This window comes from Atractosteus spatula, chromosome 5, assembly GCF_055471065.1.
Source record: "Atractosteus spatula isolate fAtrSpa1 chromosome 5, fAtrSpa1.hap1, whole genome shotgun sequence".
NCBI lineage: Eukaryota > Metazoa > Chordata > Actinopteri > Semionotiformes > Lepisosteidae > Atractosteus > Atractosteus spatula.
This window is the reverse complement of record NC_142710.1, coordinates 63,314,950-63,338,264: the sequence shown is the minus strand read 5'-3', so window position 1 is coordinate 63,338,264 and position 23,315 is coordinate 63,314,950. Positions and strand designations below refer to the sequence as shown.

Here is a 23,315-nt window from a genome sequence, read left to right as displayed (position 1 = left end):
TCCAGCAGTGTGAGAGCATGATTTTATTGGGGATATTTGTTTTATTTTCTGCATTCCTTCCCTGCATCCAGGTTGAATTCGAAGGCCTGAAACATGAGATCCGCCGCCTGGAAGAGGATACGGAGTTCCTGAACAGCCAGCTGGAGGACGCCATTCGTCTGAAGGAGATCGCTGAGCGGCAGCTGGCCGAGGCGCTGGAGACCATCAAAACCGAACGCGAGCAAAAGAACAACCTCCGTAAGGAGCTATCCCACTACATGAACATCAGCGACTCCATGTACAACAGTCCCCTCAGCATCTCTCTGGACGGCCTCAAGTTCAGCGACGACACGGTGGAGCCCAACAACGACGACGCGCTCAACGGCTACGACCACACCTCCTTCAGCAAGATCGCCAATGGCGAGAACAACAAGGCGTCCACTCCCAAGAAACACGAGCTGTTCCCCCCCGCCCCCAGCCTGGTTAACGACCTCCTGAGCGAGCTCAACATCTCTGAAATCCAGAAGCTTAAACAGCAGCTCATGCAGGTGGGGAATCCAGGCCGGTTTCATCATGCCTTTTTCTTAAACATCAGAGTATCTCTTAAGTTATTCAATGGCAAATCAAATGCAAATTCCCTCCCAGAACTCTCTCAGGGTTTCAGATCCAGGTCAGCAAGTGTGCAGCCTGAACTCAGAACTTGTCTGTGCACTTGGATTTGTTTCATTTCCATTCTGACTTACAGTATGTTTGATATACACAACTGGTGTTGATATTTCAGATTTTAGTAACAGTAGGTATAATGGATGCCAATTCTTTTTTAATTAGTCAAAGATAATGCATTTGTCCTTACAGTACCATTCTAACCTCTAAACCACTAGGTCACAGAAATAAATCCTGTTAAGGAGAACTCGAGCTAATCCATGCAGAAACACCCCCTTCATGGTGTGCAGGGCTCTGATGTGCCATCTGTCAGAAAATCATGATCCGTTCTGCTTTCCTAGATGTGAGGGATCCTTGTGGAGAGAGTGTGCTCATGGCTCTGGACACAATAGGAAAATCGCTGGTGTCCCCAGTAGTGTAATATCTGATTTTACCATAACATTGCTTTTGGCAGCTGCAATCAACACAACCTCATATTCCTATGTAAATGGGCAACACAAGTGCCAGTTTTTAGAAAAAAACAATGATCCACATCACCTGTACATATAAAGTGTAATACAAAGCTTTAAAGGGTTTTTTTTCTACAGTGGGGCTGGAAACTGGAGATAATCCCTGCTTTGTATTTGAAAGACAACAGCAGGTGAGGGTAGAAAAAAAAATAAAACTAAAATTGGAAATTGTGGAAATGCTCTTCGAATGAATATAGCTATGTGCTAATAGTACTCTGGAGTGTTAAACCCTCTGCTCTTTTTGTGGACATAGCTAAAGAAATGCATATGAGCCACTTAAGGTAGGAAAGAAGGCTGCAGTGTTCTTTACTCTGCACTGCAGTATAAAGCTTTTCCGTTTGACAGCTGAATAGATTAACGAACCGTGTGAACTGCTTTGCTGCGGCACAAGCAACCCCCATTAGAAAACAAAAATGTAATGTAATCTTCTTCATAATTATTTGACAGCTCTGATGTTCTATTAAATACTCATTGATCCCAAAGCTGTCATCCATTCAAATGTTCATTGCTGAATTCCCTTTCTGTTTCAATCAGGTTTATCTCGGTTATTAGTTGGTGAGGTCCTAGCAACTTACTGTACTGTATCTGCTTAACAAAAATAGAAAAGTAAATAAAACCTCTCTAATTTCATAAAATATCTCTTATTGGTACTTCTTAGACTATCACTCCCCCTCAGTAATAAGTTTATAATAAAGTTAAGAATAAGTTAATGATAACATTGAACAGTAACAGTATAAAAACGCAATGAGAGAACTGAATGTGAAAATAGTGTATCAACAGAAATAAACATATCCTAGCAGGGGTCCCTCAAGATGGAAATAATGTTCCTCTTGTTAATTCCAATTCCTTGATTGAGCAGTTTGATGGTCCCTTGCCCTAAAAGACACTTTTTATTATTCATAGCATATATATATTGATTTTACATTTGTATTTGATTGGCAGTTTATTTTAGCAGAACTGTTCAAGGTGATCATTGACTTTCTACTGAATGAAATACAACAATTTTGTCTGCATTGCAGGTACATTTAGAAGAATTGTTATTGTGGACCAATATCATTACTAAATTATAAGTATAAAACATATTATAGAGTACTTAGAGCTGCTCAAATTGTTGACTACCACAACTATGAAAATCACAACTACAATACAAGGAGGACTGTTATTAAAAATTGCCTGGTGGGAAATTTCAAGGAGCACTGTGATGTGGTAGAGGATCATTGATAGAATTTCAGTCAGATGACATTTCAATAGCTAACATTAGCTAATTTCCTGAATTCATAAGCTTTCAAAAAATGTTCTGATTCATTTTCCAGTGCTCCCTAACGGAGCTTTCTTTCTTTCTGTACTTCTTCTGTACTACTTTCTTTCAGTGTTAATGATAGAAGTGCTTTCACATAAAATAGTGATGGTTCTGAAGAACAATTATGCAGTTTCCTCTGGCATCGTGATTGATTTAAATTAAATTGTTTGTATGCATTCATTCAAACATAATATATGTTTCCCAGTATTTTACTGTGCAGTGTAATTTCAGCTATGGTACACAGCTGTGAGGTGACACATCAGCACTACAGAGAATTACATCCCTGCTCATGGCAGAAAAGGCCATTAAAATGTTAGGCAGCAGTATTGATTTGGCATCAGGCTGTGTGCCTGCACAGGAATTAAAAGAGCTACATGTTTGACTACCAAATACTTCTGATATTTAGGGACGATTACTAGTATTTCTGTAGTACACAGCAATATTATCTTATTGTGTGTCTAAATCAGTTTTTAAAATTGCATTCTATTACTAACATTTAAGAGAAAAGGCAGAAAAATTGGAATACAGAAACATCAGATATTAGTGCTCTGTTCATTATCTGGATCCAGGTAGTCTCAGCAGACAAAACAATACCACTGTCAGTATTTTTGAAATCTTGTTGCTTCCATCGCTGGCAGCACAGGTCCAAAACAAATATTCCTCAGGGTGCAAATGTGCTCTCTACATGTCTTATTCAGTTTTTTTTAATTCAAACTTATGTTGTATCCACCCAGCTGCTACATCTAGGTATTACAATCAGAAAACAAGTGCTTTCTCTTAAGTGTATGTCATCTTCCCATTTAGATCAACAGTACTGATCTTTAATGTTGCACTACTACTTGCAAAAGATTCTGCCTTTTGCAGCATTTGCTTGGAATGTCTTATGTAGCTCTCACCTGAGTACTTTGTTCTACTGTAGATACTGTGGAGTGCAAGATAGTCAGACTCCCATCTCTGTGCAAGGGCCATGCTTAATTCCTGTTTTCTTGCAGGTGGAAAGGGAAAAGGTGAATCTTCTGTCCACACTTCAGGATTCACAGAAGCAGCTGGAGCATGCCAGAGGGGCACTGTCGGAGCAGCATGAGAAAGTGAGCCGGCTCACGGAGAACCTCAATGCCATGAAAAAGCTGCAGGCTAGCAAGGAGCGCCAGTCAGCCCTGGACAATGAGAAGGAGAGGGATAGCCACGAGGACGGGGACTACTATGAGGTGGACATCAATGGACCAGAGATCCTGGAGTGCAAGTACAAGGTGGCCATGGCTGAGATTGGGGATCTTAAAGAGGAACTAAAGACAGTCAAGGCTAAGTATGAAGATTGTGAGTCCAAGTATGAGGAGGAGAAGAGCCGGCTGGAGACAGAGGTGCAGGTGCTGACGGAGAAGCTGACCACCCTGGAGAAGACCAACCGGACGGACCGTGACCAGATGGTACGGTTGGAGAAGGAGCTGAAGAAGGTCAGCGATGTGGCTGGAGAGACACAGGGCAGCCTCAGCGTGGCGCAGGATGAGCTGGTAACCTTCAGTGAGGAGCTGGCCAATCTCTATAACCACGTCTGCATGTGCAACAATGAGACACCCAATAGGGTCATGCTGGACTATTACAAGGAAGGCAAGGGTGGGCGCACCAGTCCGGAGGGCAAGGGTCGCCGTTCACCCATCTTGCTCACGAAAGGCCTTTTCCCTGAGTCAGCGAAGAATGAAAACATCGACAGCATCCCATCCCCGGTGTCTTCCCTTCCATCCCCAGTCTCAGATCCGCGTAAGGAGCCCATGAACATCTACAACCTGGTTGCCATCATCCGGGACCAGATCAAACACTTGCAGACAGCAGTGGATCGGACCACAGAGCTCTCCAGGCAGAGGATGGCTACGCTGGAGCTGGGGCAAGTGGTGGACAAAGACAAGGAAGCCTGTATGGAGGAAATCCTGAAGCTCAAGTCTTTGTTGAGCACCAAACGAGAACAAATAGCAACACTGAGAACAGTTCTCAAGGCGAACAAGCAGGTCAGTCACAGTGCACTCATTCGTGTGTGTTTAGTTTTGAAGTGGTCAACATCATAGAAGTTCATTGCCTATTTAGGAAAAATAGACCCAACAACAGCGGTTACTTTGGGTGATCTTAAAACCTGAACACCTGAAGTGCCTCTATTTTCTGTTTCACAGAAATGCGTCCATTCTTTGTATCTGTAAGCATGATACCATTTGTTGCAGAGAGGCAGCATTGTCAATTATTAGGGTGGACGAAAGGTGAAAAGGTGTAAAAAAAAGTTGAAGATAAAAAGCTTAGAACAGCCACCATTGATGTAGTCAATGTGGTCATGGATTACATTCATAATACATGGGATTTATCATTTTTTGTTTTGAAACTCCTAATAAATAAGTAAGCAAGCAGTGATTTGGATTTTGCTCCAGCGTATAAACTTCTGCTAGTTCTGGAATGATGACTAGTTTTTTTTCTACTTTTGACTTTTTTATGAAAGGAACAGTTTTCTTCCCTTTTCTTGCCCTCCAGACAGCAGAGGTGGCTCTGGCCAACCTGAAGAGTAAGTATGAGAACGAGAAGGCCATGGTCACGGAGACCATGATGAAGCTACGCAACGAGCTGAAGGCTCTCAAAGAGGACGCTGCTACTTTCTCGTCTCTCAGGGCGATGTTTGCCACAAGGTAAGGGCTGGGTATCTGTCTGGGGTGAAAGTCATGTTGTGAGATTCTTACTAAGCCAACAGTGCAGTGGAATATTAAGGCCCAACCCACTCTATGCCTTATTATTTCAGCAAAGAGAGATTGAAATTGAAGTAAGCTCTTCCATGATTACATTAGGAAAAACTACCATACAATCCATGGTTTCCCCACATCTCAACATCTGATGAGCTTAGTTCACTGCTCGAGAGATAATCTCCCCAATTTCTGCAAGAAGGAGAGATGTGGTTTTAGCCTGTCTAATCTCTAGGAAATAAAGATTATTACATAACTAGAAAGTGCCCTCCATTACTTTATTAAACCTCCAGAAGTGGCTGCGTTTAATTTTGCATAAATTTAAAGACCTATAAACCAGTGTCAGATTATTAGTGTTTTGGAATATCTTTTTTTTTTCTTGCTACCTGTAGAAATGTTTGCCGTTTTCAGGCCCAGGAAGTTGTTCTGTGTCCAATGGCAGTTCTCAGCATGTCTTTTCTGCTTCAATACTTTCTTTGCTTGAATTAACATTTGCAGCGTATGCAGAGAATTGCATGTGATAGTTACTGTACTACAGTTATATGCTCTTCTTCTTTCATATTGTTGTATTGTTTTATACACTGGCCACGGTTTGCAACTATTGCATTTTACATTCACATAATAAATATAATTGGCAAATAAAATATCTAGGAAAAAGCTATAGTACAGTAAAAATGAACAAAAGTCTTTTTGTGGAGAAGAAAGTAAAGAAACTTTGCTTGCTAGTTGTTTTTAAAGGTTCAAGCGAAGGCGGAGACAATTTGAAAAACAGTTGATCATTCTGGTTTTCTTCTTTTCGAGTTTTATTTTCTTTAAAATTGTAAATCAATAGAACTCAAAACTAAATCATGTAAAAGTGGATTGAAGGAATTGTTAAAAAACCTGATTCCTGTAGCCCTCTGAAATTGTATATTTTATTATCACCTTTATCATCAAAAGACATCATAACCACAAAGTATTTCAATATCGGCTGTTTTTTCTAAATTTACGGAAATAAGCAAAGTCCGATATAGAGCACCTACAAAAATATTGGGGCTGAAAAGCAAAAATAAGACTAGTAAGTAACGTTATACAGTAGTTTAATATTTAAAATAATATTTTGACTTTGCTGTCCCAATAGTTTGAAGGGCTTTGGATATGGTAATCCCAACTCCATGACAGCGTTTTTGAAGTCTTGCAGTGAAGCTAATTAATGGATCTGTCTAAGCAATTCAGTGCAGCAGGGCAGGTTCTGTCTGGGGCGCAGTCTGCTTAGTTTCACTGTGTTGTCTGTGACATCTGGCAAAGAGTGACGCCTACTGAGTCTGGACACAATGTGACGCTACCTGGATGTCCTGAGCGAAGAGCCATACCTAACTGGGACTGCTGTCCCACCTTCGTCGTTGACCGTGATTTTCTGGTCTTATTTACCCACAGGTGATACTAACCAGGGGAGTGTTTTAAAAATGCAAAATCTCTTCCTTGTCTTAAATCCATACGGGATTCCTCAGTCTGCAACACTTAGTTTTAGTGCAAACATTGCATATCTTTAATTGATCAGGAGGAAGACATTTGAGAGCTGCTTTGAAAATGACACGACTTGCCGCATTACGGTGCAGAACTACTGTCTAACGTGATGGTACTATTTTCAGATCCACCATCTCGATTACATGGAATGCTTTGTTTGCAGAATGATAGGAGGACTTTGGAGACATTTAAAAATAGATTGTGGCATACACTTATCTAATGCCAGTGTATCTGAACTTGGAGATTTTGTTGCTTATATTTTGTACTATTGCAATTCTAATTAAAGCCTGAAACTGTTTTTTCATGTAGTCCGACAGCTGGCAGTACAAGGTGTCTCTAAATTAGGATGGCTGTAATTACTGGATTATAAAATAAAATATTTGATGGCATGAAAGCACAGTATTACACCACCCAAGGTATATTTTATTACACGCCAACATGTAAAGGCAAGGTTGCTCCCATGAACAGGCCATGCCCTGTAATTATTCGCTGCATTCTGCAAATCCAATTCAAACATTTATTTTTGGTGAATGTGCAGTATGAATTAGTAGCAAAAAAGGCAACAATTTCTCCTGGCATACTGTACTTACAGGCTGTTATAAGCTTTATTTATATCCTGTATTTTGTATTTATTTTAAATCTTTATATTTTGCTGTAACGAACATTCCTTCCTCCAAAGATGAAACGTGTATGCTGAATCCTTAAATGCGTGTCCACAGGATTCTGACAGAACTCTGTGACCTTTCAGGCTGCTTTTACCAAGGGAAACCTAGGGATTTCTTCTTTTCAGCATCTTATAATTTCTCAAGCAGGAAGTGCAGAAAAACACCAGGCACACCCAATAATCTTTTTTTTCCCGGGAGTGGAATATTCCTTAGTTTACATTTTTCTCAAAGCTCTGATACCCCAGGGTATATTCATGCTATTTTAGGGACATTTCCCAGAAATGTAATGTAGTTAAGAGTAGACAGAACATAAATTAAGCTAATCATAAATTAAGGGGCTAATTAAGAATTAAAGTATCAGAATATCAACACCATGTTTAATATAACAAGTTTAAAAAACCTACTTTTTCCTGTACTCCGTCCTGGGTCTGAAACAGTCAATTCAAGGACTTTTTACATTCTCACATACATGAGGCAATAGAAGTGAGACTTTGCTTTATTAATTACTAAACCATCTGATTGTGTGGTCTCAATGGAGACTTTCTTTGCCTTGTTCAAATTCACTTTGAATTAGCACATTTCATCCACTCTCCTAAGGGGATGTGCTTTGTGTGTGGGCTTTGCTGCTGCCGATGGATAGGCACAGATTCATACGCACCTACAAAGATAACCAAGATATGAGGGAGCAACAAATAGCGACATGTTTTTTAATATCGGCAGAATGCGGTATAAGCTTTAAAAATTGACAGCACCAATGAAGCAAATTTCCTGACCTTTAATATAGCCACAAATAGCATGCTGAGAAAATGGTTCATGTACAGTTCCAAGAACATATAAACGTTGTAGTGAAAGTGTAATTGTCCTTAATACCATGCTGCAGAGTTCTGGGACTTGTCGATACTTGTACATGTCTCAAAACCACCATGCAGCTCAGGACATAACTGACATGGTATATATCTTTCTCTACAAGGCAAAGGACTGGGAAGGACTGCAGAGGCCGATTTAGCTGGGATTCAAGTGCATGTGTCTGTAGGAGAAGGTTTTCATGGTTCCAAATAATACTGTCTCAAAATAGCCACATGCCTTTTTAATAAGGGTAGTCATATAAACGTAGGTTTTTTAAATGCAAATACTTTTTATGTCGCTGTTCGTCTCTTCTGGCTATAATTATATCCCAGTACAAACAGAAGCCATTTTTTCCTCATAAGTCCTCATACTTCCAGTTAAGTGTATTAATCCTGTGCCTCATTAATTCTTAGACATTGAAATTAGGTTATTAAAATTGCACAAGACATGAGACAGACCAGAGGCCATCTTAATTAGCCATTTAATTAATACACGGGCCTATATATGTTGTTGATTAAAGAAAAACACTAACTGATTTTATTCAGATTTTATTCCTGCTTTGTTTGGCTGAATTTGGGCAATATGTATGACACATTGTCTTGTCCTAATGACAGTTTCTTTGTCAACTCAAGTAAATTCTTCACTCACTTTTTCTGCAGCTGTATCTTAATAAAGAAAAGCTGTAGGTTAATAATGTAATAAAGAGTGTAGTTTATGTGTTCTGTGTGTGTTTACGATGTTGGAAGGAGAAAATGTAGTTTTGGTGTATTGAAATAAAATGAGATGCATATTAGGACCATGTGTATTGCTATCCACTGTTTCAGGTAGTAGTACTGATCGCTGTATTTTCTGAAAGAAAAGAAAGATAATGGTAAATAGATTAAGGTCTTATGGTTTCACATCCAGTAGCTATTTGTTTGCTTTGGCAGCTTTCTTATTAAAAAAACTTATAATCATAATTAGAGGGTTAGCTGAAGCAGAAAATTAGTTAGCCAAACTCTTTTGAAGTTGCCTGTCATGAGGATACCATTGATTCTAACAATTCGCAGTGTCTTAGCATCAGGGGCTGAGTGGAGAAACCATCTTATGAAGGCAAGTGCAGATGGTTTTGTTGCGACATACGGGGCTGGTAATTGTTCTGCTGGATCTCTGTGTAGCAATTCAGTGACTGTGGTGTCGGGGGGTCCTCCGGCTCGGCTTTCACTTTTACGTCTCGTGCTCCTCTCTGGGCTGGAGTAGCTCCCTAGCTAGATCACATAGATTTCATCAGGACTATAGCTTATCTCAATTTAATGTGTTTATGTTGCTTTAATTACCTAGGAGGGCAAAATTGTAATGCACACCAGGAGTCCCTAGAAAAGAACCTTTTTTTAGCATGTGGAATAATAAAATAGTAAAGGAAACCCTGGTGGTCCTGCAATAAGAATAGGAACTTTTGCTTTAACACTGGTCTACTTAATTTGTGTATTTGTAATGTGTTGGCGTATTTTTAGATGGTCATTACTGATTTTAAGCAATGCGTTGGAGGTAAAAATATTTGTTGTATTTTTCAGTGTATTACCCAAGTTCATGGAGAAGATTTAGAGAAATATGTCATCTGATGTATGTTTTTTAATAATCAAGTGATACTCCGCCTTCACTGAGATGATATTTCATGTGTTTTCTCACACTTGGAATATTATTCTGACGTTGCGTGAGGTGCGAAAGACTTCTACAACATGCTCAATACAGCAATTGTTTCCTTGAAATGGTCGTGCCTCCTGGACAAAAGGCCTCAGCCTCCACTTTCCTTGTGTCTCAGTAGCCCCAGTTTGTCATGGGAAAAGGAGTCTCATTGAAATCTCTAGGCCATTCAAAAGAGCAAGTTTTTTTTTTCCCGGGAAAATCTCCGACCTTCTCCCTGACATCCACCCATCTTGGAACAAGTCTTGATTCAGGGAGTACATCACACAAAGGAATCTGTGAAATGGGGTGTTACTAATCCCCTTTGTGTATTAATTTCCCTTTGTGTTCTTCCTCATCTGCCCTGTTTGTTGAATTTACTTATGCAAAGGAGCTCTCCAGGCACATATCCCCGTGTCTATAGAGCTTCTGTTCTGTTTTAGAGTTTGAAAAGGAGAGGTTTCATGAAAGATGTCATGTCCTCACACCAGGCGTCACTCCTCTGGACCTCCACCAGTCAGCGATGTGAGGTTGTGATTGCCAGCAAGGTCTCAGGATTACAGAAGCTTCTACAGGATGACCACCACACAAGTTGTCAATAGAGTGGGCCTAGCTGTCCCTAAGCAGGAATTTGATTTTTTTTTATTCATCTTTCAATTCAGATTTAAATCGACAAATCCACCAGTTGAGTTTTTAAAGCCCTAGTGGGATATTCCCTCAAATTCTCCTTCCCTTAAAGGAGAAGGCAGTTTGTGGGTTAACTCAAAATGTGTATCTGTTTCCCAAAGATAAAAAAGTGGAATAAGTTGCTCTTCGGGGAAAATGATGGCATTTAAATCAATGTAAATAAGACTGAAATGACTTCCACTTAATCATGTTATGATGAAAGCAAATCTTAAATCGTTTGTCTTTGATGACTGAAGTTGATTTAATAAAAAAGAAGACCGCAGGATGCTTACTACATCTCAGATTCCCTGATGAAATTGCTCTTAATTTTGGTCTAGTGTCCAAACTATAACTGTAAAGGATTAAGATGAATTTGACTTGATGATTAGCTGCAGCTTTTTCTACAGCAAGACTAGAAGGGTGAGCATGTAAAAAAAGTATTCATATAACCATTAAATGCACAGAATACTAAATTCATGAATTGTTCAAAAAGGATTAAGATGAATTTGACTTGATGATTAGCTGCAGCTTTTTCTACAGCAAGACTAGAAGGGTGAGCATGTAAAAAAAGTATTCATATAACCATTAAATGCACAGAATACTAAATTCATGAATTGTTCAAAAAGGGGTATATCGGATAATTATTCAGGATTATAGTCATTCTCCTACAGAATTTGGGTATAATCTACATGTTTATGGTTTTAGAAATTACAAGGCCATGATAATGATTTCTTCCTCTTTCTTGGGCAGCAGAGATCATGTGGATTGCATCAGGATAGTAGGTTTATATAGAGGTTTCTAAGCACTCGCAAATCAGAAATGCAGCTGTGCAAAGAGAACTAAAGCAACCGAAGTCCATGACTGAAGCCTTGTTTTCTAAAGAATGTGGCACTCATGTGGCAAACACAATTGCAGCTTTCCCACAGAGCAGAGCATAAGAGAACCTGGGCATGACTCCCCTCTAATTGCCTTCCCCAGATCTGTGGTGAATTGCGCTGAATCGCAGTGCAGTTAACTGAGATCATCAAGCTCCTTAAATTTGAATCCTAAGCCCGACTTGAGTCTTGCCTTTTATGGAAGGTAAAAAGACAGTGTATTAACCCCCCCACTGTGTGACCTTGATGCCACCCAGGATGGTAGTTGTTATCTGCCCCTCAGCAGAAAGGAAATATTAATTTTTCTCAGTCACTGGCATGCCTCTGGAGGAGAACTACGCACCTCAGACAAAACAAAATACCCACCAGAACTGCCAACGGAACTGCGGTTTGCAGAGACTGTGAAGCCACACCTGCTGTCTTGCTCCGCAGGGGAAGGGGTGCATGAGTTCTTTGTTCCCCACAGACTGCAGTGACAGCTGGAGCCACACCACACCTTCTTACAAAGCCAGGTTCGGTTACACATTAAGATGTGTATCTTAGCAGAACCCTCTAACGGTGTGAAATTGACTGTATTTTAGATAAAGCTCACTGAAGCCCAGGAGCAAACCTCTTGAAACACTGTGCTCTTGATTCTTTGGAATATTGTTACTGCTGCTGGGATTATGTTCTTCAGGTCCCTTCTCCTAGATAGATTCATAATTTCAGTTTTTTTTTTAAATGCCTGTAGCCTAGTTGTGTACGTTTTGAATTATTTCAGGTTGGCCCATGTTTTATCTTGGAATTAATTTTGCTCTGGAATCGTTTTATGCTTGTATTGGCTGCATCCCCATTCTGTTGACAGAAAAGGATTCCTTGATTTTCATTTCTACATTTGAAATAAAAACAAGCTTTCATGAAGAATTGGCATATAGGTTTAAGGACAGGTTTGAGCGAGCTTTCATCCTATGTTAGGTATACTGAAAAGTACAAGATATTGATTCCTTTGCTGTATAAAAAAAGAATATCTTATTATTAAAACGTCCTTTAACATCTCTGGTTACCAGCATAGTAACGACTGTTGAATTAATTAGTATTACAATAAATAAGGCTGAGTCATCAATCCAGCTGGCTATTCAAGTGGTCCTGCTGTATGTTGTTAGCATTTTGAATCCCAGGACTTGATATTTGTGTTCAAAGTATGACTTTGAGTTCCTTAAATTTAATAATAACCTCTTTGTGCTTTTGCTTCAAATAAGCCTGGTCATCTATGCAGTTGTTTGAATTCATATAACAAATGTGCCGTTCAGTAGGCGCAGAGAGAATGTGTGTGTCTGTGAAGGGGGTATTTATGCTGGAGACGTATGATGTAATAACCGAAGAATTTTGTTCATAAAATGCAAGGCGACTTTCAAGCGCACCCTCTTCCAAGATTCAAGTGCACCCTCTAGTGGTACTTTGAACTTTTTTTTTTTAAATCTTGAATGACTGGATCAGCCTGGTGATAACTGAGGGCTTCTTCTGCAGACACCCCAAATACACCTGAGTTTTAACATGTGTGCCTCGTGCTGAAATATTGCCTTATCTGTGCTTATATATTTTTTCCAAAGGCATAATCCATCCATCCACTTTATCCAATACTTGGTTGTGGGGGCGCCAGAGCCTATCCCAGCAAGCAACGGGCACAAGGCAGGGTACACCCTGGACGGGACGCCAGTCCATCGCAGGGCACACACAGACACAAGCATACACTCACACCAGGGCCAATTTTCCCTGAAGCCCATTAACCTGTCCTGCCTGTCGGACCGTGGGATGAAACCGGAGCACCTGGAGGAAATACAGACTCCGCGCAGACAGCATCTCAGGTCCAGAATTGAACCTAGGGCCCCAGATCTCCGACGCAGCAATGTTGACCACCGCACAGAAGCATAATACTGACATGTATTACAGGATTTCCTACAATGCTGTATCTCTATGAGCATCCTTTTCTGTTACAGTGTTTTCTCCTGTCACCTGGTCTAGAGCGAGATGACTGCAGGAGAACCTCAAATAATAAGGAGATAGGCTAAAATACCTCCTCCTTTCGCCCCTGCTGGCTGTGTAATGTGGCGGGAGGAGGGGGATAAGCCTAACCTGTGCGGGGGCGCTTTCTCTCTCCCTCTCTCCCTCCCTCTCTCTCTCTCCACCCCCCCCCCACCTCCCGGGGCAGGTGCGACGAGTACGTGACCCAGCTGGACGAGATGCAGAGGCAGCTGGCGGCCGCGGAGGACGAGAAGAAGACGCTGAACTCGCTGCTGCGCATGGCCATCCAGCAGAAGCTGGCCCTCACGCAGCGGCTGGAGGACCTGGAGTTCGACCACGAGCAGTCCAGGCGGGGGGGCCGCGGGAAGGCCGCCGCCCGCGGCAAGGCGGCCTCGGCCAACCCCCACGTAAGTCACGCGCACTCCTGCGCCGTGCGGCCCGACAGCTCCGTCCTCGGTAACACCGTCTTTTGCAGCGAGAAGTACAAAATCTACTGCGACTAGATGGCGTGCCCTCCGGGGCGCCGCCCCCCCCAGCCCGTCCGGGTGCCACCGCTGGCCGTCGCACCCAGGCGCAAAAGCCCCGTTTGCTTGGCGGTGACGCTGCGCCCCTGTGTGGGGTTTGCTGTTAGAGCCGCGCTGTGTGCGCTCACGGTGTTAAGTGTATGGGAATGCAGTGACCTGTTAGTAGTGATGTACGGCATGATGATGACGATAGCTCCTTCCAAGTAAATCATTTTGCATTGGTTTTCGCTGTTAGGGGGGGGGGGTTTATGATAACGTTTGTGAAGGTAGTAGCTTTACGCGTAATGTGACCTGCATTTCTGTGGCTGGTAGTGTGGGGCTGTTAACGCTGGTGTTAGTAACCTTTCTGCTGAGATGTCCTCAACCCCTCTCCAAGCCTGTGGCGAACACTGCTGGTCGCAGTCTGTGCTACACAAATGTGATCTCTTCTCCTGGGCTGTAACAAAGCGGAAATATACACATTCGACGCACATGGAGTCGGCGTCAACAGTCTCCATTGACTTACTATTGGGGAAAGTCTGATTTCCGTAACCCTGGACCTATCAGATTCCTTTATCACTTTTAGATGGGAAGCACAGTGCCGTCTGTCTCAAGTTCAGGTTGATTTAATAATAGAAGACACCTTGTAATGCTTACTAGAACTTACATTTCTCAGATTAAATTGCTCTTCATCTTAGCTTAGCTTCCGAACTATAACTAAAGAACTAAGAATAATTTGACTTCCTGTGAAAAAAGTATGTTTGTTTCTCTTAGTTGTTTCTACTGCAGGAGTAGAATGGTAGGCATCCAATATTATATGAACTGTTAATAGGAATAATATTAACAGGAGTCCTAAATTCATGAATTGTCTGAAAGGAGCATATAAAACTAAGAATTTTGGGTATAATCTACATATTAATAGTTGAAGGCTATGATGTTAAGATAGTGTGAGATATAGTTTCCTCCCCAAACTGATCAAAGCTGAAAAATATTTTATTCTGAATTTGAAGGAGCACAGTAAGTTTTCGGATTGTTACAGCCCATCTTTCTCCAGACTCAGCAGGCCTGGGGGGTTCTGGTTATTGGTGTTCGCTAACAATATTGCACATGTTTACATTAGAGAAATATGCAAATTAATCCTGTCTTGTTGAAGAAAGCTTAAAGGCTAGTGACCGATTTTTTTTAAGAACTGAAAGCTCTTAAAAGCTGGAAGAGAACTGATTTAAAAAAATGTGTAGTGTTCTGTGACAACATGTTAATTAGATAAATTGGTTGAAAATTCCAAAGACCTTTCCAGTTTAACAGCTTATTAATCATGATGAATGGTAAAATGAGAAATCTAATTCTGGACAGTGTGTCTCTATCTGTACCTCTACTGTACTGATACACTACAGCATTTTGAGAGTCGCAATGCAACGCTTTTCAGTATTAATGTCACTAGTGCTGCCTGGCTAAAATATTAACATTTCTGTACAAGGTATAATTCCTGTGTTATACACACAAAAGCTGATATCTTAGGGCTCTACATTATAAAGACAGAAGCTTTCAAGGCTAGTTTTACAAAAAGCATTTTGCAAGCTTCTGCACAAAAGGTAGGGCTTTGCCCCTGACTCGGTCTGTGATGTGGCATTTTTTTGGACAGCCAGTCAGGAAAAAACAAACAAAAATCAAGCTTAATCAAAATTAAGTGCACTTCCAATTTGGTGCCTAAATATTCTGGAATAATCATATAAACGTAATTGATATGAAATCCACAAACTGTGAGCAAATAAGATGTAGATTTGATAGCAATTTTTTATGGAAATCTGTATTCTGCAAGAGCACAAAAGGGCACATTAGTATGATTTTTACTTTCGAAAAATGCTGACTCATGGAAGTGCCTGTAAAACCAATCATGTTGCATCTTTGTAAAGCCCTGTATGCTTTTTCTGTGTGGATAAGGATAAGTCTCTCATCCTCTTTCCTTTCTCTCCCTTTTGCTTCCAAAACAAGCTGCGTGAGCATTTTTTCCTTTTGTCTAATGAAAGCTTTGAAGCTCTTTAAGCCATTTCTAATGCTGTCTGTTGCTTCATTTGACTACCATTTCTTTTAGATTGTCAGCAGCTTGCTTCCTTTACAACGCCTCCCTTCCTATAAGTAGAATGGAAATACCCTGTTATTGCCATCAGGTAATACTCTAGAAGTGTATGTAAGCTGTCTCCCAGTTGAGTTTGCTGAGTAGCTGGATTTCACTTTTGGCCCTTGCGAAATCCACTCAGGCCCAGCTGTACAAGTGAAATATTCTTAAAAAGATTTTCCGAAAGCAAAGTATTATGATGACGAATTTGCCTCTAAATTTCATTCTTCTTCACTGCAGCGTCATCAGTGTGTAAGGCAGATGGCTCAAAACTGCTCTGACTTTTGTTAGTGATAAAAGTTTTAATCTACAAGCTAGATAAAAAAGACACAAGCATATTTGTTTGTTAATTAATGGTCTTTATAAACTTGATGGTTAGCTTTATATTACTAAAAAGCAGGGTTTAAGGGTAAAATCAAAAGGGTTTTTTTTATGTACATAATGTATTGTTTTACAATCATGGTCAGGTTTTAATTCTTCCAGCTTCTTCTGAAAAAAAAGGAGATTGCTGAAATTTGTACTCACAAAGAGACTGGAAGAAAAAACAGCTTCAGTATTCCTACTGCTTTCCTTGTATGCTGCATTACTCTCAATGGCCTTTACCCTCTTGTTATTGCATTGTGAGGAAATGACAAATGCCTGTCGCTACGCCTCACAGAAGAAGAAGAAACCAGGCGTTTGAAATTCTGTGGTTCTAATCACTTTTGCTCCATCTAGAAGCAGCTTTGTAATTTGCTTCCACTGTGTCAGGAAGCTGTAAATAAAAAGGATACTGTTGGCTTCCCTGAAGTGATGCTTTTACAGAATAAACTGTCGCTCATAATAAAAGGCAAAAAATAATATTTGGGAATTCTTGAGCAATTGCTTACATGGTGGTGTTCAAATGATTTGAGAAACGTACAGCTTTGTTTTTTTAAATGTCTAGTGTTACCTGCGTATGCCATGCAGTAGGCACCGATTCAAACTAGAGAGAGTGAAGGAGTCTGAACAACCTCATTACCAGTTGTTTCAGATTCTGGTTATAAGTGGGGCTTGAGTTCCCTTTTTAAAATGTGCTTGTCATTTTCAGTGGAATACGTAGATTTGTACAAATTTTCATCTCGTGATACCAAGAGGGAGAAAAATGATTTTAAAAATCTTTGTCTAGTTTGAACTCGATGTCTATGAGCAGGACACAGCATGCAGACTTATGAAAACCACTGCCTACCTCTGCTTGCAGGTTCCTTATTTTGGCTTATTTTCTTATTTTCACTTTTATTTCCTCATTATAATTGCAGCCTGCATGCAAATATTGACCTGCATGGCGTTGGAGTGACTGTCCACTCTAATGTTCTCAAGCTCTGATGCGCTATTCTCTTATGCATGTACAGCATACTGTAGGTGTCAGGTACTTGTGAGCTATTTGCTTCCTGCAACAAGCTGTTCACTGACTGGTAATCTTCATTCGTAACAAAATCTTTAAGGCTTTTGCACTTTTTGTTAAAAAAAAAAGGCCTTTAAAATGATGGCTGCTCCTGGCTGTGTAAAACTAACAGGTTTTGCCCTTCTTATTTTGACTAACCTGGCTTTGGAACCCTGGTGTGTGTGCTTTTTTGTAAGCAGTTTTCAATTTTTTATCTCAATTTGACGTTTATTTGACTAATTTTGATGTTTTGTTGTTTTTTTTCTTAATTTTTCCAGTGATTGAGTAGATCCTGGACACGGAGTTGCCAACAAAGGGGGCAGCTGTACTGCTGACTTTTGTGTCTTAGACCAACCCATAACTAGTCTGTTTTCACGGCCACTAGCGCTAAAGGAAACCACTTGGAACTTAATTTTTAAACTATAATCGGATACTTTCCTGCAATAGTACACGTTCACTATGGCATGGAATTATGGACAAAGCGTGGTTTTACCAAACAGTTGCTGCTGCAGGAAGATGAGGCTCACAAGTATTGCAGAAAAATACACTTCCCTTCAAAAACCATGACGTAGATTGGCTGCAAAATGTCCCAGTGAAGGGGTTGTTTCTCAGCAAGACGTATTGCAATTATTCAGTGTTTTTGTTCAAACATTGTTTATACCTGTGCACTTTTAATATACTGGTATTTCACTTTGGATTTTTTGTTATACGAGTTCATTAGGAAAGGTATGTAGTGCTATGGTTTGTGAATATTGTTATATTAATATTACTAGATTTTTTTTTTCCATTGGTTTATTTTTAGTTGCCCTCTTTATATGCATGTTTAGGAGTATATTTCTCTCACTTCAGTCGTATCACAAACCAGAGCTCTATCTTGACCTATGGTGAATTCATTGACTCGTACTTGGTAATTAATAAGCTTTGTTGTTTTTGTGTTTATTGTTATTATTATTTACTGATGTTATACTGCCATGTTCTAAACAAAATCCAGGGTGAGCAAATTCTGGGGTTTTTCATATTATTATTCTTAGGAATAGTTCAAAGTAACAAGGAGAAACTTGATGTTCTGGTTCAAACCGTAACAGGAGCTTGAAAACCATGAATAAAGTGATTAGTATTACCTTCTCCATTCCAGAATTTCTGGATTAAGATTCAGGCGGGATCACAGATGAACAGAATTTTTTACAAGTATTCCAAATGAATTCCAAATTGGAATTGTTTCATTCTCTCTTTGTTTATTGTACCATATCTGGGTACATTTTAGGTGTGCTTAAAAAAATAAAGAAGGAAAACCTAGAAGACCTTGTGATTTGAGTGTGATATTTCAGCGCCTTGTTTTTTTTTTTTTCATTCTTACCAGTAGTGCCTTTCATAATTTTAAGGGAGAATCCTAGTTTTATTTTTAAATGAATAGTAACAAATCATAGATAAAAAAGACAGAAATTAAGGAGCAATAAGAGCAAAGAGTGTTCCCCATCTTGCATGGGGGTATACACATAGTCTTAAAATTAGGGTAATAGAAATTGTATTGAATTCTGTTGGTCAGTGATCCCATTAACGTGCAGAATTGCAAATTCAGGGGTATCGTGAAATGTTTTTTATTGAACTTTGGGAACCAAATGTAATCACTTTGGCCTCCTATCGAACAAAAAAAATATTTAGTCACATTTGAGGGTGCAGGATAGAGTACTCTTTCAAATATTAACGTATCTATAGCTTTGTATGGTGAAGGTCACGTGCTATTATTGGTGTTGTTGGCAAATGTGGAAGACGAAAGCATTTGTTTTTTTTTCCTTTTTTTAAAAAAAGTTATTGGTTTTTACATCCTATATAACTGTTGTGATTTCAGTAAACAGAAAACAATTTTTGCATCAACAAGCATATTGTGGCTTTTGTATTGGCTCAGTTTGTTGAGGCATTAAAAATATCAAGTCATGGATATGGTCTGAAAGGTTATTTTTAAATTAAGTGCAATTTTAATGCTGTTTTAAGCAGGGAAAAGTTTTCTGTTTGCTGGAAACAATAGCATTGAGATAACTAGCTGTGCAGACTTTATATTGACATAATCTGTTACAGTATTGATCCATATGGGAATTTGATACATTTATATAATAATTACTTCATCTGTATGTTGGTATTTATTTGAAATGATGTCATGCAGTACTGTATTACTTTAATGTGTTACCATTAGTGGCAAATTGATCTCAATCTAATGTCATGTGCATGTTCTCCAGCCATGCAACCTTTACACAGATCTGAAAACAAAGACGCAATTGTAGCGATGAGGAGAAAATGATTCCAATGATGTAAAACTGTGTTTTAAAAATGAAAAAGTAACATTAGGTATTATTGTATTACTTCCAGACTAATCCAAAGTAATGTTATTTTATGTCCTCTAGTGAGACTGTGTCTGTGTAAAGGTAGTCATACTGGCTAAATCAATAAATGTGGCTATAAAAAGTCCTTGTGTCTCTTTGTTTTTTCTTAGATCTAGAAGTAAAACAGACTGTCCACACGGAACTGTATGTACAGTTTTAGTTTGCTGTTACAGAATTCTTGAGGTGTTGATGGTTCAGTCCGTGAATAATAATGCCTGATGTACAACAATGAAAGATTAAGCAATTGACTTCTAATTTTCAAAGCAGCCTCAACTACTGTACATTAGTTGTTTGTTTTGTTTTCTTCATGGAACAAAAGCAGTTCATATGACCCCTTAAATGTTTCCTTGTTCTCAGACTTTTCTTGACTTCCATATTTATCAGCACTTTCCATGTTACCAGACAAATGGAAGAGAAAGAATTGCGAGCTCAACAGCCCTTGTAAAACTGCAGGTGTTTGAAAATCGGAATCTAGGCACCCTGTCTTAAAAACACCCACACTTGCTTCATTTGATTCTTAAATGATGTTTGTTTTTTCAGCAGCTTGTGCAGGAAGAGTTTCCACTGCCATCTGTTCCTCAGTTTCACTGGGCTTTGTTTTCCATATTTTTACACAATGGACAAAGCTAGGAACTCTGATGAACACACTTAACACTCCACTTCCATGCAGTGTCATGGGCGTCTTCTCACATGTGTTTCTACTTACTGTACATCTCAGAACACCCACAGACAGCGTCAGCTGGGCTCAGATGACCTTTCCACCCAGAAACTTCCTGCCTAATCCTGCAAGACTTGGGTTGCAGTAAATTTCGTAACTTACCGGTCTTCTGTCTTTTCATGCTCAGAATATTGAATCTCTACACAGTATCAGGGCAGTGTGGCCAGCTCTTCCATTTCGGAATTGTGGAGTCGTGAAATGGGTGAATGGAAAATTATTTTAGGCACAACCCTAACCCTAAGATCATGCACCCTCAAATCAGTATGCTCAAGAATAGTAAGGGTTTGCATTTTTGATGCTTGGATGAGTTAGCAGTCACTTGGTGAAGATTTATGATGAAATGACTTTGAAAGCTATAAAATACATTTATTTACTTGTAGTTACCGTGTTTAAACACAAGCTTGCAAAAAATAATTCCTTACAGTTATATAGCACAATTCTGGACACTCCACTCAAACTGCTTTATAGGTAATGAGGACTCCCCTGCACCACCACCAGTGTGTAGCCCCACCAGGATGATGCGACGGCAGCCATAGTGCGCCAGAATGCTCCCCACACACTATTAGTTATTAGGGGGGAGGAGAGCTGAGTGATGAAGCCAGTTCAGATATGGGGATTATTAGGAGGCCATGATTAGTAAAGGTCGGGGGGAAATTTGGCCAGGATGCTGGGGTAATACCCCTACAGTTTTCGAGAAATGCTCTGGGATTTTTAATGACCATAGAGACTCAGGACCTCATCTGATGGATTGCGCCTTTTTACAGTATAGTGTCCCCGTCACTATACTGTGTAAGGACCCTCAGAGACCGCAAAGTGAGCGCCCCCTACTGGCCCCTCTAGCCCCTCTTCCAGCAGCAACCTTAGTTTTTCCCAGGAGTTCTCCCATCCAGGTACTGCCCAAGATCACACCTGCTAAACTTCACACGGTTGCTAGTTCTGAGTTGCAGGGTGATATGGGTGCTGGCACAGCAGCCAAAATTGCAGTAGGTTAGAATATATTATCATTTTTGTGGTTGAACTGTTTTCTAGATCAATCGAAGTAATGATTATCTGGTTGTACTGTGTGTGGTGTGGTTCCCCAATTCAGATCCTCAGTCCCCAGGTGTGCTGTTTCTTTTTGTCACAGCTGCAATCTTGGTTATTTCATCGATATGATCATGTAACTTATGTATCAGATTTTTGGGGGGTTGTTTTCAGTTCTGGAGCAGCCAGCAGCGGTTTTAATGAACCTAAACAAAATAGGTAACGTCAAAATATGATTTTCTGAAGCGGACAACTATTAAAATCAAATGATTAGTTCAGCTAAGCAAATACACGTGGATTACTGCAGTCAGCTAGACCCGGGGAATACAGGTTTATGAGCTCAGATACACCAACTCAAGTAGAGAAGGGACACGTTCCATATGTAACTACAACACACAACGTCAAACCGGTCGTCTTTCAGTTACAGAGGGAACATTTTCCAGGACTCCCATTCGGTAAACATTCGCCACCGCTGAAAACCCTGCGCCATAAGCAGCGACTCTAGTGATCATTCTGCGTCGTCTAAACACGCACAGTCGCCACATTCTTTTTAACGTTCTCAGATGAAGTTTGGGTCTGTTTCTAATCCATTTTATAACTGAGTGGGAGTAAATTACAGCCCATTCAGGCTATTTGGATGAGGTCACCAAGCATGCCGGCGGTTTGGCTGGGATCCATCAGTAGGTTCCCTAACATGGCTGCCCGGCTCTCTTGAGTGTGGTTTGAACTTATGAAATTAGACTCACAATTTAGGCTTTACCGATGGCAAAATTGTGCGTGGGGGGGGGGGGGGTTACAAAGGTACCAATGCCATCATTTGCTTAAGATAAAGAACCTGTTGATTAGGTCTTCACCTCTGACCATTTTATCATATGGTATTTTAAGATCTGAACATTTCTATACGCTTAAAAGGCCCATTTCCGTTCAATGGTACACCTCCAACATTGCATTCCAGCAGACCGCAAACAAAAGGAAGTTTTCTTTGCTGAATTTCAACGTTTCTTGGATCTGCGCTATCCTCTACACCCACCAGATGGCGCTACAAACCACGAATGTTTAAACGTGCTTTTAAGCACAAAACGTTTTCAAGCATGAACCGTAATTATATAGGAACGGGGAATGTAAAGGGAATATCTTTTACTTATTCCTTTGGAACATCTAGGAATACCTGCTTGATTTGATTGAAATGACGTAGTTTTATTCAATTCTCACTCATTGAAATTAAATTCTAAATTATTGAATCCGATGCGAAGAGAAATTACTCCAAATGACTGTTCTTTGATTTTGATGGGCATGTTTTGCTTCTAGGGTTAATTATTTATGCAATTATTTATTCCCTACCGTATGCCATTTACATCTTCCGTTTATGTCCTTGCTTTCCCCTAGCGCAGCCCAGAACTACAGTTACGTAGGTTTAGAGACCTTGCGGGCAAGAAGCGTGTATGAAGTTCACACAGGAGTGTGATCGCGGAGGGAACACAATTGCAGCATTCACATCGCCTTGCTTTTGAATCCTCGTTTATTACACGGCTCGACACGGTTGACGTCATTAACTTAGGAGGCTGTCGTAGAAAGGAGATGCTTGTTTCTTGCAAACAAACATACAGACTTCGCCCTGCAAAACATTAGATCTTTGTGCCGCGAGGTCCCCTCAAGTGCCGTCTTACTTGTGGAGCACAAAGAAACCATTTACTTTCAATACATCTTGTCATATGATGATGGGGGGGTTAGACCACATGAGCGACCCTCAGGATATTGCATCAGGCGCTTGAGAAAAGTCAGTGTTCAT

General features: G+C 40.1%; 1 protein-coding gene across 3 annotated transcripts in view; it reads left to right on the top strand.

The window, feature by feature from the left end:
• LOC148835444 (protein bicaudal D homolog 2-like) overlaps nucleotides 1-19,870 on the top strand; it is a 66,211-nt gene extending 46,341 nt beyond the window's left edge. Inside the window, exons 4-8 of one of the 3 annotated variants that reach the window (XM_088915310.1) lie at nucleotides 72-527; nucleotides 3,444-4,454; nucleotides 4,963-5,114; nucleotides 13,574-13,793; nucleotides 17,686-19,870. In XM_088915310.1, coding sequence (XP_088771436.1) covers nucleotides 72-527; nucleotides 3,444-4,454; nucleotides 4,963-5,114; nucleotides 13,574-13,793; nucleotides 17,686-17,688 — 1,842 coding nt within the window. In that variant the 3' untranslated portion in view covers nucleotides 17,689-19,870. Of the gene's footprint in view, nucleotides 1-71; nucleotides 528-3,443; nucleotides 4,455-4,962; nucleotides 5,115-13,573; nucleotides 14,035-15,981 lie in introns of those variants that run through there. The other 2 variants (XM_088915309.1, XM_088915308.1) reach the window with 2 other exon arrangements.
• The last annotated feature ends 3,445 nt before the right edge of the window (nucleotides 19,871-23,315 follow it).